Source organism: Acartia tonsa, chromosome 10 (assembly GCF_053477335.1).
Source record: "Acartia tonsa isolate MP-2025a chromosome 10, ASM5347733v1, whole genome shotgun sequence".
Taxonomy (NCBI): Eukaryota; Metazoa; Arthropoda; class Copepoda; order Calanoida; family Acartiidae; genus Acartia; species Acartia tonsa.
In genome coordinates, this window is record NC_137269.1 from 13,042,306 (window position 1) to 13,055,475 (window position 13,170).

The window sequence follows — 13,170 nt, forward strand, 5'->3', positions numbered from 1 at the left end:
TTTATATTTTATAAATAAAATTTAGTAAAAAAGTTATTCATATTATTATTTTATAAGCACAGCTTCTTTACAAGTGTTGAAAGGTTATGACTAGCAAAATGTTTTTGTGTCTGCGATTAATCATGAGAGGCTGCGGCTAAATAACAAATTAAAAGGATCGAAAAAGTATTGACTGATGGGTTTTTGCTTCAAACTTTTAAGATATTACTACTTAAAGGCCACCGCATTCTATTTTTAAATCTACTGATTTTGTTTTAATTGCGGCTACATTGCAAGTAAGAACGCTGTTGTCGGAGAATATGTCACCAGTCACATGACTTGGCGCAAACACATGCAGAAAAACACCCCATCGTTATTTCACTATATATATATTTTTGATTAATGCATATTGATAATTATTCAACTAGTGGAATCCTCTACATAACTTCAAAAACTCCTTACATTTAATGGCATAGTTAAATTAAATGTATTTGACTAGTTGTTTAGACACTTTATCTTGGTATTTTTTTTAAGATACTCAAAAATAAACAAAAAAGTCCGCAATATGTGTATGTAGGTTTACCATTTCAGAAAAGGATTGTTAGTATAAATTACAAGAGTGCAATTTCCGTTTTTACAACTACATATGAATAAGAAGAAATTAGGCAAGAATAAAATTAATATAATATGATAATGAGACACATGTTAATGTTGCATACATTACAAAAGAATTATTTTCATGTCTTGTGAAAACTAAATGGTACAATATCACAGTATTTTTGGGATTATTATATTATTCAAATAAAGACACTTTCATAGCATAGGAAAAAATACTTGGATCACTTTCATAAGTTTAAATGTATCTTCTTTCCTGATATGATTCTATAAAACATCCCAAGCAATAGCTATAAATATTATATGATTCAATAAAATATATCAAGTATTAGCTATGAATCTTTCCATATCAGCATAATCATAATTTTGTTCTAGACAGACATACATACATACACCTACTTAAGTATTTCATGATTTAGTCTGAATCCCAATCTTGTTGTAACTTCTGTACCACAGGTTTTCTATCATCAACATTTATATTTGACTGTTCCAAATTCTTGTTTTGTTCATGGTTATCAATATGAGATGTACTAGATGCTGGCAGGGGAACATTTATTTGTATAGTTCTTCCTGTTAATGCTCCTGGCGATTCTTGTGCCTGCTGTTGATAATTAGCTGCAGTGACCTGGATCACAGGTTTACCAGGCTCAAGGACTGTGCCTGAAAGAATAACAGGGTAGATATGCATGCAGTTGTGTTGACTATACAAGTGTTCTCATGTACAGGATACAACCATAGGACGTGAAAAAATTATATTATACAGAGCGCCATCTTTGTTTGAGAATCAACATATGATGTCAAGACCTAATCATTACGACCTAAGTAAAAAGTAAAGAAAATATAACCGTAATTTTTCTAACTTAATTCGTTTGCTAATTTTTGTTGAACTTCTAACACCTTTTTTTAGAGAAAGATTTTCCAAAACTGTTTACTATAAATGAGATACCTTGTGCTTGATTAATATTATCATGCTGAGTATTTAAGTTCATCCATCCACCAGACACTGTTGTATTCATTGGAATATTACTTGTAGCTGTTCTACTTTGTACAGTCACATTACTGGTGGTAGATATGGAATTACTTGTACTTATGTTTTGGGCAGTGACCATATGTTGTACATGGTATTGCTCTCTTGAATCTTCTCCTAAATTTAAAGAGATTAATAGCAGTAAATCTGATAGTTAGAAGTAGTTTTTCTAGCTGTGTTATAAACTTTATTCCATGGAAATATGATTAACTCTGCTGCTATTTGAGATAAGCTTCTGAGCATTCTTATAAAGATAACCAACATATTATTTACACTGTCACTTTTTCAATCTTCTATCTGTAATGCTATGGGAAAAATTGTTTTTTTTGCGGGTAAAATTACAGTCTTATGACATGGTTATTCGGTGCTTTCCATCAAAATGTCTCTTGAGCACTGAAACCCTTCCCTCTTATTTCATTAATAAATTGAAACTAATTCTGCGGAAGGAGACATAACCCAGTACCCATCAAACAAACAAACAAAAAACTACCACCCCCCTCAAATCCACATTTTAAATAATTTTTTCAAAATAAGGGAGTTGGCTTCTATGCCTCACAAGAAACATTTACGCAAATTGCCTGTTATGTTTACCTGTTCTATGAATAGTTGCAGTATTGACCCCTGTCATGGTGATGGGTATCAGAGAATTATTATCCAGGCTTATATGCTGCTGACCCTCCTTAAATTCAACATATTAAATTACAGAGGTTGCAAATGCTAAGAGTCCTTAAAGGTATATGTCGAGACAGGCCGATCTCGGCGATTTTTTTGTTCCTTTTTCTCGCCAAATTAGATAATTTTTTAAGAATAAATGTTTTGGGAATCTTTGAACAATGTTTATACCTGTGTGTTTATAGAAGATTGAATTGTGTTACCAGTGACCACAGGAAGATAGGGAAGAACAATTGCATTGGAGCTGGCATCAATATTACCCAGGCTTTTCATATCAATCACGTAAAAATATTTTCCATCCTACAAAAATATTTCTTTGAATACAATTCAAAATTGTTCAGATTTATGAAATGCACTTTTCTTAATTATTGGCATAGCTTTAAAATGCCATTTAAAAGCTAACTATTTTCAGGTGCTTTTCAACTACTAGGTACAAATGCATCTATACCTATGCTATTATCTGAAGAAACCTTCAAAGGGCAGGAGGAAATGCACTATCGAACAAATTAGGCATATTCTTTGCTTATTTTTAATATTTTTTAAAGTTATTTGTACCAGAATTTTTTTACCTGGTCAACCATTTGAACAATTTCTGCTCCAGGTGGTAGCTGATGCGCTGTGTTACCAGGTGGAAGCTGATGGGCTATGTTGCCAGGTGTCAGCTGATAGACTGTGTTGCCAGGTGGCATCTGATGGACTGTGTTGCCAGGTGGAAGTTGATGGACTGTATTGCCAGGTTGCAGCTGATGGGCTGTGTTTGATAATACATTACTGGCTCCATGTTGTAGATGCATTAATTCACCACCACTGAAAAACAAGGCTAAATGTTGAACAATACATATGACAATAATCTTGAAATTAAAGTAAGAAGATGTCCATCTGTCTGTGTGTAGATAGCTTAAGATCTTGCTAACAGATAGAACAATGTGCATATACTACTCAGTGAAGGTTTATAATCATTTGGGGAATGAAGGTACCTCTACCCTCCCAAGAGAAATGTCCCTGGGAAAAAATATCCACCCCCCCCAAAAATATTTTTTTACATTAAAATGTAAAGTGGAAGGTTTGACACATTAATCAAAGCAATATACTATAAAACTGTAACCTAAGTAAAGTGGACCTTTAATTTAAAACAAATACAAACCTAGATCAAACTGATAAGAAAAATAAAATCCTGGACAAACCTTGCATGTGAATATTTGACCATTGAAACTTTGTTGGGTGATGTGTTAGGGACTTGATGTATGTCAATAAATGAAGACATAGCAGTAGTAGGGGGTGCAACAACAGGTCTAGTATATATTTCTTGTACACTAGATGTCATGTAATGATACTAAATGACATCATTAAAAACAACAAAAGTTATTAAACATAAAAAAAAACTATTCAAACCAAAAACAGAGCTAATGTATCAGAAGAAAATCTATTGTACTTTTTCTGAATAGTAACAGATACAGAATATTTTTATTATTTTAAGTATCATTATTCCTGATTTCATTATTTGTAGGTTGTTGCAATCCCTTGAAAAGGTTAAGTGTTTCAGAATCTTGTTCCTGGGTAGAAAAAGAAAAATTTAAAACAAATCTTCACAATATTCTAAAAATTCTCTGATTAAAAACGGTATGGTATATAGTAAACGCAAAGCAACTCTTTAATCAAGTCTAAAAATGTTAGTGTCTTTGTTAAACAATGAACATCCTGTATGTAAGTCATTTTGGGATTGATTTATACGATATTTTCTATCAGACTAATTTGTTGAGCTTTGCGTTTATAGATGTTATCACCCTTGTATTAATATGATTAAGTGTACTAAAATAAGCTGTTATTTCACCTGAGATGGAATTTTATCAATTTGTTGTGCAGTGTGTTGACTTACAAAGGTCTGATCAGTAAATTGCGTATATGTGTTGTCATGTGATATTTGGTTGCAGGATTGTAACACATTTTGTCTTGATTGTACAGTTTCTTTGGCTGCTTGACTGCTCCTACAAATGGTTAATTAGTGTCAAGAAAATTAAATGAGAAAAGAATGGAGACATGGAGTATTTATCTTCACCCGCAAGCAAATATCTTTAAAGGTTATCAACCGGTGCTTTCACACAAAGTGCCTGTCGAACGCTGATAACACACACTCCTCCCCTTTATTTTATAAATATATTTAAAATTAGGTGGTGCTTAGGGTGTATATTTTTTTCCCTATGCCTAACCCCTGCCCAAACCTGGAATGTTCCAACTCTGCGTGAATAACCCAAACAGTATAACCTAACCTAAGTTAATAAATAAACAAACGAAGAACTACCCAGCCTTATTTTTCAAAATAGAAGGGGATTGGTTTAACCCATGTAACTACACTCGTAACCCCATGTAACCCATGTAACCACACTGTGTAATTTTACATAGATGAGGCTTGTATGTATGTTACTTACATTTGATTATTCTCATCCTGTTCAGTTTCTTCGCCTTCAACAAGTTTGGCTATAGATGGAGAAACCTTCATCAAATTTTCCTAATTTAGAAAAAAAGAACAATAAAATCAATTACAATTTGTTATAGAAAATGCTATCTTATTGAATATCTTGCCTTTAGGGGTATCAGAGGGAAGGAATAAAACCTTTCCTGGACATCACTGACAGACACAGACGTACTTTCTGTTACTTTTATATAAGGATTAATTTTTACCTTAATTTGCTTCCTTTCCTGGGCATGTGGATCATACTCGCCTGGCCGTAAAAACCTCGGCCTTCCTTGTTTACCAGAATAGCAAACCTGGAAAAACATTTTGTACGTTTGTCTCTCTATTTGTTTAAAATACGGTTGATTCGAAGCAAGATTTACTCAGCTGCCATTAAAGATATACAGCATGACCCTCGAAAAAGCTTTTTTAAGCATCTGCAGCCCATATTTCTCAATGAATTATCAAAAAATGTATATGTCCTTGTTCTCTGTAGATTTCCAAAGTTTTGAAAAAGTGGCTGAGGAAAAAGTTACTTTTCAAGAAAAATGTTTTTTTAAAGTGAAATGACGTGTTTTCCTCATAATTTCAATACTTTTTATAAAACTGATATAAAGATGTTTCCAAGAAATTTATTTCATGCTGAAAGCACTTTTTTCACTTGCTCTAAAAGACATTTTTAGATTAGTGTAAATTGCAAAAACACCCTTACAGAAAGAAATCCTATAAAAAATAGTAGCAAATTGAAAGTTTACATAAACAGAAATCAAACACATAGACGTCCAAGGGAGGGGGGGGGGTAATGGGGCGATTACCCCCCCCATTTAAAATTTACCCCTACCCTGGGGGTGCCGTAGGCACCCCCAACCATTTAGGAGGGGGTATTTACCCCCCCAAACAATTTTTGGGGGGTAAATACTAGGGTTGGGCCGGATATTTTTTTGACCGGATACCGGATATCCGGCTGATTTCAAATGCCGGATATCCGGTAACCGGCCAGATATCCGGCAAATATCCGGTTATCCGGCCAAATTACCGGATAACCGGCCAAATTACTACATATTAAAGTATCAAAAAAGGATATAGTCCCTTTTGTGGCAACGCACCTTAAGGGGCGATTCGTTGTATTTTTAAAATTGCTTTTAATAGGTTATTTTAGGTACTTGGTATCCCTGAAATGATAGGGCACCACAGGAACAGACCCTACAAAATGTGATTTACATTGTTGGTTTAAAAAAAGTATTTAGTTGACTGCCTAGCTACTAATGTATCTTTTTGGCATTGTTCATTACATAAATGAAATATGAAAAAAACTAGGTAATCACCTTTGGTAAGGGTTTGAAACCCGGCATCATTGGCTTTTGATCTTGGTGTGAGGAACTACCAGGTTTTCCAGCTTTTTCTATCACAGGCTTTATAGTCAGAGTTTGGGCCACCTTCTTTCCCTTGTTAACTACCATGATCTTCAATTGTATTGGCTTTTTTGACTTTAGTAAATGAGGATTCTTTTTCAATAATTCTTGAATGATTTTTTCTTGGTTCTTAAAGACGTCATCTTCCATTTCTGAGTTGTTTGTATCTGAGTTTGTGAGTGAAAATTGCTGCAGAGATTTTGGGGGTCTACCTCTTCTAGGTTTATTAAGATTCGACTGGGCCGAATCTTCTTCTGCTTCTTTAACAAAATCTTTGAGTGTATCATCTAAGTCAATATTAGAATCATCAGGTATAGGTGTATCAAGAGATTGTGTTGTTTCATTTGCACATTTATCAATCTTGGGAGTTTCAAGGGTTTTGGAGGATTTTTCAGTTTCATTATCATCTCCCTCTTGCTCAGGGTTAAAGGAAATGTCATTAGCTTGTTTTGTTGTGTCAGGTAGGTTTATTTCATCATCATCAGCAACATTAGGAACACTCATCGGGTCTAATTCATCACCAACTAAGAATTCTGAGTTATCTAAATATTCAATGTTCATATCGTCCTCCTGTTTAATCATTTTAGCTCTTTCCAAGTGTTCTTTGCTCAAGTCTTTAATATCTTCCTCCAAAACTATATTTTCAGATTTATCCTCACACTGTAGGAACAAGGAGTTTTTGGAACCAGTTTTTAATATCTTTTCAAACATTAGGTGTTCGTGCATTTCTCTTAATTTTCTGGGGATTTTTGGCTTTTCCCCATCTTTTCTTTTTTGATAGGTATTCATAATTTTTAAATCTCTCTCTACAGCATTCGATTTTTCTGCTTTTTGTTGTCTACAAACATTTTGATCGTTATCGATGTTTAATGATGATGTCTCTAAAGCTGTAGGCTTATCCTGTAATACATTTGAACCTACTGCATCATTTCTGTTGATCCAAATTGGAAGTCTTTTCCCTGGTAACTTTTGCTTTTCAGCTTCCTCTCGCTCCTTAAAAGGCATAACAAATAAAGGTTCTTTCCCTCACAGTGCCTGTATAATACTTCATACCCCTTTTTAAATTTTAAATAATAGGGAGTGGGTACTAGGGTAGTTCTTCGTTCTACATCTAACTCCTGCAGGGCGAAAAATATAACTGCGATCACCTAACTCATTACCCAATTTCCCCAACCTAATCTGACCTAAAGTAATAATTTTAAATAAATGAAAACGACCCCTCCCCCCTTACCCTACTATTTTACTTAATTTAATTAATAAGGGGGGAATTCTTTGTTAAAGAAGGCACTTTGAGAGAAAACACTTAACTAAAAATGATACAACTCTTTAATAGACGATTCCATCCTATTACTAAAATTAGAAATTAACAGAAATAGAAAACTGTGAAATATTAACTTTATAATCCAAATATAGTTCGTAAGAAATGGAGAATAACCTGAATTTACCTACCTTTTTTAATTTTTTAAGGTGTCTCAATTTCTCTGCACGCTCAATAGTCATTCCTTCCTCTTTTATTTTCATCTCAATCTTTCTAAATTTCCTAAATAAATTCAAGCATATTGCAAGAAAAGCAGTATGTAAAAAAACATTTATTTTAATTTTAAGTTATGTTTATTTTCACAATTTTGGAAAGTATTATATTGAATTCAAAGCTTTATATTGTAGGATTGTGTCCAAAAACATAAATAATCACTATAAATTTATACCATTTCTTCCTTTTTATTAGCAAAGCTGTTCTATAATTCACTTTGTGTATCTGTCCTTCCATACAGCTTTGGGAGAAATTAGATTTTCTCAAGTGGTATTTAAGATAGACGACTATTTTTTGGGAAAGCATACAACTTTTTAACACTGTAGATCTGCTCTACGTGACCTGACTTTGTTAGTTTGTACATCCATATTTTTTTGTGCTTTGCTACCTATGAATCCTAGTTTTATTTTGAAACAAAAAAATATTAATATCCAATGTGTTTACTTACTTTGCCTCCTGAATTGGGTTTACTGGGCTGCTATCTTTATTGATTCGTTTTAATTTCTTTTCTGGGGTTGGGTTAGGATTTTTCTTTTGTGATTCTATTAATCTTGTCAACACAGACATATCTAGCAACTTGGCAGCAGTCAACAATGGTTCTATTGTTTCCTCTGTTACTTCTAATTTTCCTAAAATTTTAACAGTTTCTAAAAAGGGAGAGGGCAGAAAAAGAATTTTTGCCAAAATATCTTCTCTAATTTTAGGGTTTTTAATTCATCAATCTTTTGGCAGGTATGTGTTGGACAAATCCAGTAATATAGGAATGAGACTATGGATCTAAAATTTATTCTTTTGATTGTTCTAGGCTAGAACCAAAACAACTTTTCTTATTTTAACCAATTTTTAAGGCTTTGAATCATAGCGTAAAATGCCGCTTAAGTTCTTCAAGCAGATAGGCTCTACTGAAAATAATAAAATGTCTCCGTCTCTTCTAAGTATGGACGCCGGACTTTGATTTTTCTACAAATAACAATTCTAATAAGGGTTAAGATTAATTTAAGGGTCATTGTCATCTCCCTTCTAAAAAAAATTCAAAGTTTTTTTTTACCTGAATACATAAACTTTAAAATCTCGGTCATGGCTTCTGGCAAAATTGTTGAAGGCATTTCAAATAAACCATCCGATAGATTTCCTTTCTTCTCTGTAATGAAAAATAAAAGGATGATAACATCCAGAGGTAGTGAAGCACAGTAATTAATACAGATGGACATACGGACAAAGTTAATTACATACATAGAAGATGTTCGCTATAAAGAAAATAACAAATAAATGATTGAAATCACGAATTTTTATGAACAAATGAATAAACGACATACCGACAGACCAAATAAATGTTCTGGAGACCCATTGACCATAGACTTTAAATTACATATCATAGAATGAATGTATATATTTTGTACAATTTGTTTTTGCTTCGTTATTATCGAAGTTGTTTATCCTTGTTGATATATAAAATGGTCAAACCTTCATTAGTAAACATTCCAGAGCAAGAACATAATATCAACTTGTGTGTCTTAATACTAATGTCTTTTTCAGGAAATCTAAAATATGTAAAACATGGTAATTTTTTTTGGAGGGGTGGAGTTCAAGAGGGTGATAGTATCTTCCCCCAAAAAATGTTGTAAATCTTCCCTGGACCTATGAGAAGCTTCACTGTAAAGGAAAACCATTTCGGTTCAGTGGTTAGCGAGATCCTTTGCTGTACACACATAAAGACACACACAAACATAGACATCCTGTTACTTTTATATCATAAAGATATAGCAATTTTAGGTATTTCTGTCAGTTCTTTTAAACATGTATTATTGACAACCAAAATTATTTATCCCTTTAGGAAAAGTTGACAAGATTATGTGAAAGTTTTAATCTATGTTTAAAGTAAGAGAAAGCACCCAAGAAAAAAAACCCACATTTTTCTCATTTTAATCCCCTTTATTCTGTAATAATTCTAAAGAATTATAGAGCAACAGCTAACTTATTGATTAAAGATTATTTTTACCTTATTTCCAGATCACAGACATCTTTTCGTTGAAAGTAAGCTTGAATTCTATTTAATAAGAAAATGCCCCAGTTATCAATCTATAACATAGATAAATCAAAATAATTTAAGACAATTCTATTCATAAGTAGCGCAGCTCGGACACACACAACTATAAAAGCACAACGTCGAAATTCAAGCTTAACCATTGATATCCTACGAAAATTTAGACGCCTTGCTTGCTTACATGAAAATTAAACGTTTTAGTCCAAATGTAGCCGTTTACAAGCAATGCAAAGGTAACAATAACACAATAATAATTTACTTGCGGCTACGCACATAGAGGCCTCAAGTGGCACTTGAGGAGGGGGTGATAGCAGCCCCTCTTTATTTTTAATATATTTTTTAAAAGAAAATTAAATTTCACTTGGGAAAATGGTTAACCTTCCCCCAAATAATTCTGGACTTTCCCAGGACCTATAAGAAGCTACATTGTAATGGGGAATGACATTGGTCCAGTGGTTAATGAGATCCTCCGGTACAGACAGACAGTCACACATATAGACATCCTGCTACTTTTATATGAGGATATACCCTGATTGGTTTGTATCTTGGTTCCAATTTTGCTTTCTTTTGTAAAGCATCAAGATTTGGAATAATCTGATACCTAAAAGAAAAAAGACATTTGTAAAAACTAAAAAAAATAATACCTAGGTAGGTATTTAATTTTATCTTTAAAAAAAACCTACTTGGTCTTTTTAGGAATTTCCCATCCACCTGACATAAAGCCAAACTTGTGATCATCATTCTGAAATATTTTGATTTTATTTACAAGTTGACCCTAGTATCATTTAAGCAACCTGGAATCCCAGACCTAACAGTGGCTAAGGCATTAAAATTGTTTCCTGTTGCTGCCTTTTAATGTTATTGGAAAATGCTTCAGGCCATAAACAGGCATGTTAATGTTCAGTTAAGACCAGCTTATACCAATAACGAAATAAATTCGGAAAAAAATCACAAAACCTATACGTGTTTTTTCAGCTGTCGTTGGGGGGCAACACATCGTAAAATTGACGACCTCTCCATTTGCCCCCCAAATATTATTTTAGATTTTTTTTGCTTGTTGGTTATACCTTATACCTGAGTTAAGACTACTTATTTAAGGTTAAGCATAAAACCTTTATGTTCCCCTTATCATTATCAATGTCTAAGATATATCCCTTTCAAAACTAACCTTAGTTTTACTTGTATTAGGCGTTTTTCTTTTGTTTTTCTTGATAGAAATCATGGATGAATTTTCTTTTTCTGGTGGTTGATGGTGATCAATTGGTAAAGATTCCAATTGATGGCTCTCAATGAGAAGGTTTTCTGCTTGCATTGTCTCATAGCTGGACAATGGTATGGCATATGTCTAGAAAAGATTAGATTAGTAAAATGGGGATAAATAAAAAGTTCAGTAGGTAATAAGGTGTAGAATAGATGGTCCCTGTCTGCTCACAGCATTACACTAGTAGTAACTCATCACAATTACAAGGACTTCGCAATTGTTGATTCCCCCCCCCCCCCCCCCCACCCATCCAAAATCAAAGAAACTAGACCAAGTCAAAATGTTTTTTATCGATTACCTGACCATTTTGAACATATGTTACAAAATGTTCTTCTCCAAATTCAACCTGACTCATATTACCAACTGGAATTGCTATGGTTGGATGGTTTGGGTCATGACCTAGCACATTGCTGGCCTGAACAACATCCCCATAAGAGTTGTGTACCAGTACTTGATCATTTGTAATGTTATGAACATGTTCATCTAATTGCTGAGACTGATTCATTTTTGTAATTATATCATCGTTATCTTTAAAAAAAATAGTTAGTTAGTAAAATAATCTTAAAAATTAGTGTTATTACCATTAAATTAATGAAAGATTATTCCAAATAAAATTATTTGTCATAAAAGTAGATGTCGCTTTAGTAGTTAGTTGATCAAAACAATAACAAACAAAATAAATGTGGATATTAGTAAAACAAACAAAATAATTAATAATAGTTGTTCTAGTGACTCAAAAAAAATATATTGTTTTCCCAAAACGCATAACATTTATTTTCTAATTAAAAAATAGAGAATTTAAATTTTCTAAAAAAACAAAAAAAGGCAAGATTATTAAATAAAAAATAGTAAATTTTAAAATTTTTTACTTAAAGCCAATAGAAGCAGACAGTTTTTAAAACAATTTGAAACAAATCCTCCTTAACATATTTCCCCCCAATTTAGATTAATTTAATTTTTAATGATCAAAAAATTGAAATTTAAAAAACTCTGTTGAATTTTATGAAATTGAAAATAAAAAGAAATTTTAAAATTATTTTATCGGATCACCTTGGGAAGGAGATCCCCCCCCCCTGACAAAAAAATACCCCCCACCCCATTTATTTGGAATATGTACAAAAGTTTGATTATTCATTTCTGTGCAAATTTCGTAGGTTGCAAAACTCTGTAAAACTCATTAAATAGTCGAATATGACTTTTTTTTATCGATAACAACAATATTATCCAAAATTAAGAAGGAAAAGAAACAGGGGAAAATATTACAGAGAAAATATGGTATCAAAATTACGATAAGACGATGTTTATTATTACAAAAGATGTGTGCGGCATCCTAGCAGGCCGAACGTTTGGACGGGTGTGGACGCAATCAAAATATTAATGTTTTAATTAATTTTCTAATAATATGCCATAAAATCGTTTAAAATTACAATTTGATATAATAAAAATTTAGTATTAGTAATTTTTAATAACTATCACAATAGTTTTTTAATAAATTATGCGTATGTTTTTATTATTTAAAAAATTTTAACAGAAAATTTATGACTTTTTATGGAATCGAATTTGGGATTGGCTTTCTTTAATACATTCATAATTTTTTTATGAGTAATTCTTGGAAACATTCATAAAAATTCCCTGTCAATTCGATTTGATTCATTTCAATCATGCAGTTTCAGTTGATATTTAATGTTCTATTAATCTTAAGATAAAATTACGCTCTAATTAAATATTTATGTAATAGATTTTATCAATGTTTTAACACGAAATACATTTAAATTTAAAATTAGCGTTCCTTTCAGGTATTTTCTGTTAACTATTGTTAAAAGATAGATTTTTAATTTTTTTTTTGTATATTTAGCTAGATATATTTCTATCTTATTATTTACTAAAACATCGTGATAATAATTCTTAGCGGTGCCTTTTTTGCTTTATTTACTGTTGAACAAAATTGTACATTACGACGTTGCAATTGGAATCATTTAATTTCTTAGATATAAGTGACTTTCTTCTAGGAATTACTAATTTTGCACTATTTTCCTTTCCACTATCTTCATGGTTAACCTTTATTTAACAATTTATTGAGAGAAAAAACACAAAATTCATTTCATACAAAATATTAAACTTTATTGAATATATAATTCATGTTGACCCAGTTAATAGATATTTATCTTCATAATTTC

The 13,170-nt window shown here is 32.1% G+C and overlaps 2 protein-coding genes across 3 annotated transcripts in view; both read right to left on the reverse strand.

Annotated features, from left to right (window-relative positions):
- Positions 1–13,170, reverse strand: part of LOC145329451 (alanine--glyoxylate aminotransferase-like) — a 557,715-nt gene that overhangs the window by 40,916 nt on the left and 503,629 nt on the right. The gene's annotated exons all lie outside the window — the stretch shown is intronic.
- On the reverse strand, positions 352–11,608 carry LOC145329441 (uncharacterized). 2 transcript variants are annotated; one of them, XM_080173556.1, is made up of 20 exons: positions 11,292–11,608; positions 10,901–11,077; positions 10,416–10,474; positions 10,261–10,333; positions 9,688–9,767; positions 9,153–9,229; positions 8,737–8,829; positions 8,137–8,317; positions 7,607–7,697; positions 6,071–7,150; positions 4,973–5,059; positions 4,720–4,799; positions 4,125–4,272; positions 3,782–3,846; positions 3,478–3,606; positions 2,863–3,100; positions 2,465–2,593; positions 2,213–2,300; positions 1,541–1,738; positions 352–1,254 (listed from the first exon to the last, which is right to left on the reverse strand). In XM_080173556.1, the coding sequence occupies exons 1-20, from the start codon at positions 11,496–11,498 to the stop codon at positions 1,010–1,012; spliced, it is 3,525 nt and encodes a 1,174-aa protein (XP_080029682.1). In that variant the 5' UTR covers positions 11,499–11,608; the 3' UTR covers positions 352–1,009. The 2 variants fall into 2 exon arrangements, with proteins under 2 accessions (XP_080029682.1, XP_080029681.1); XM_080173555.1 differs by having other exon boundaries at positions 4,125–4,278.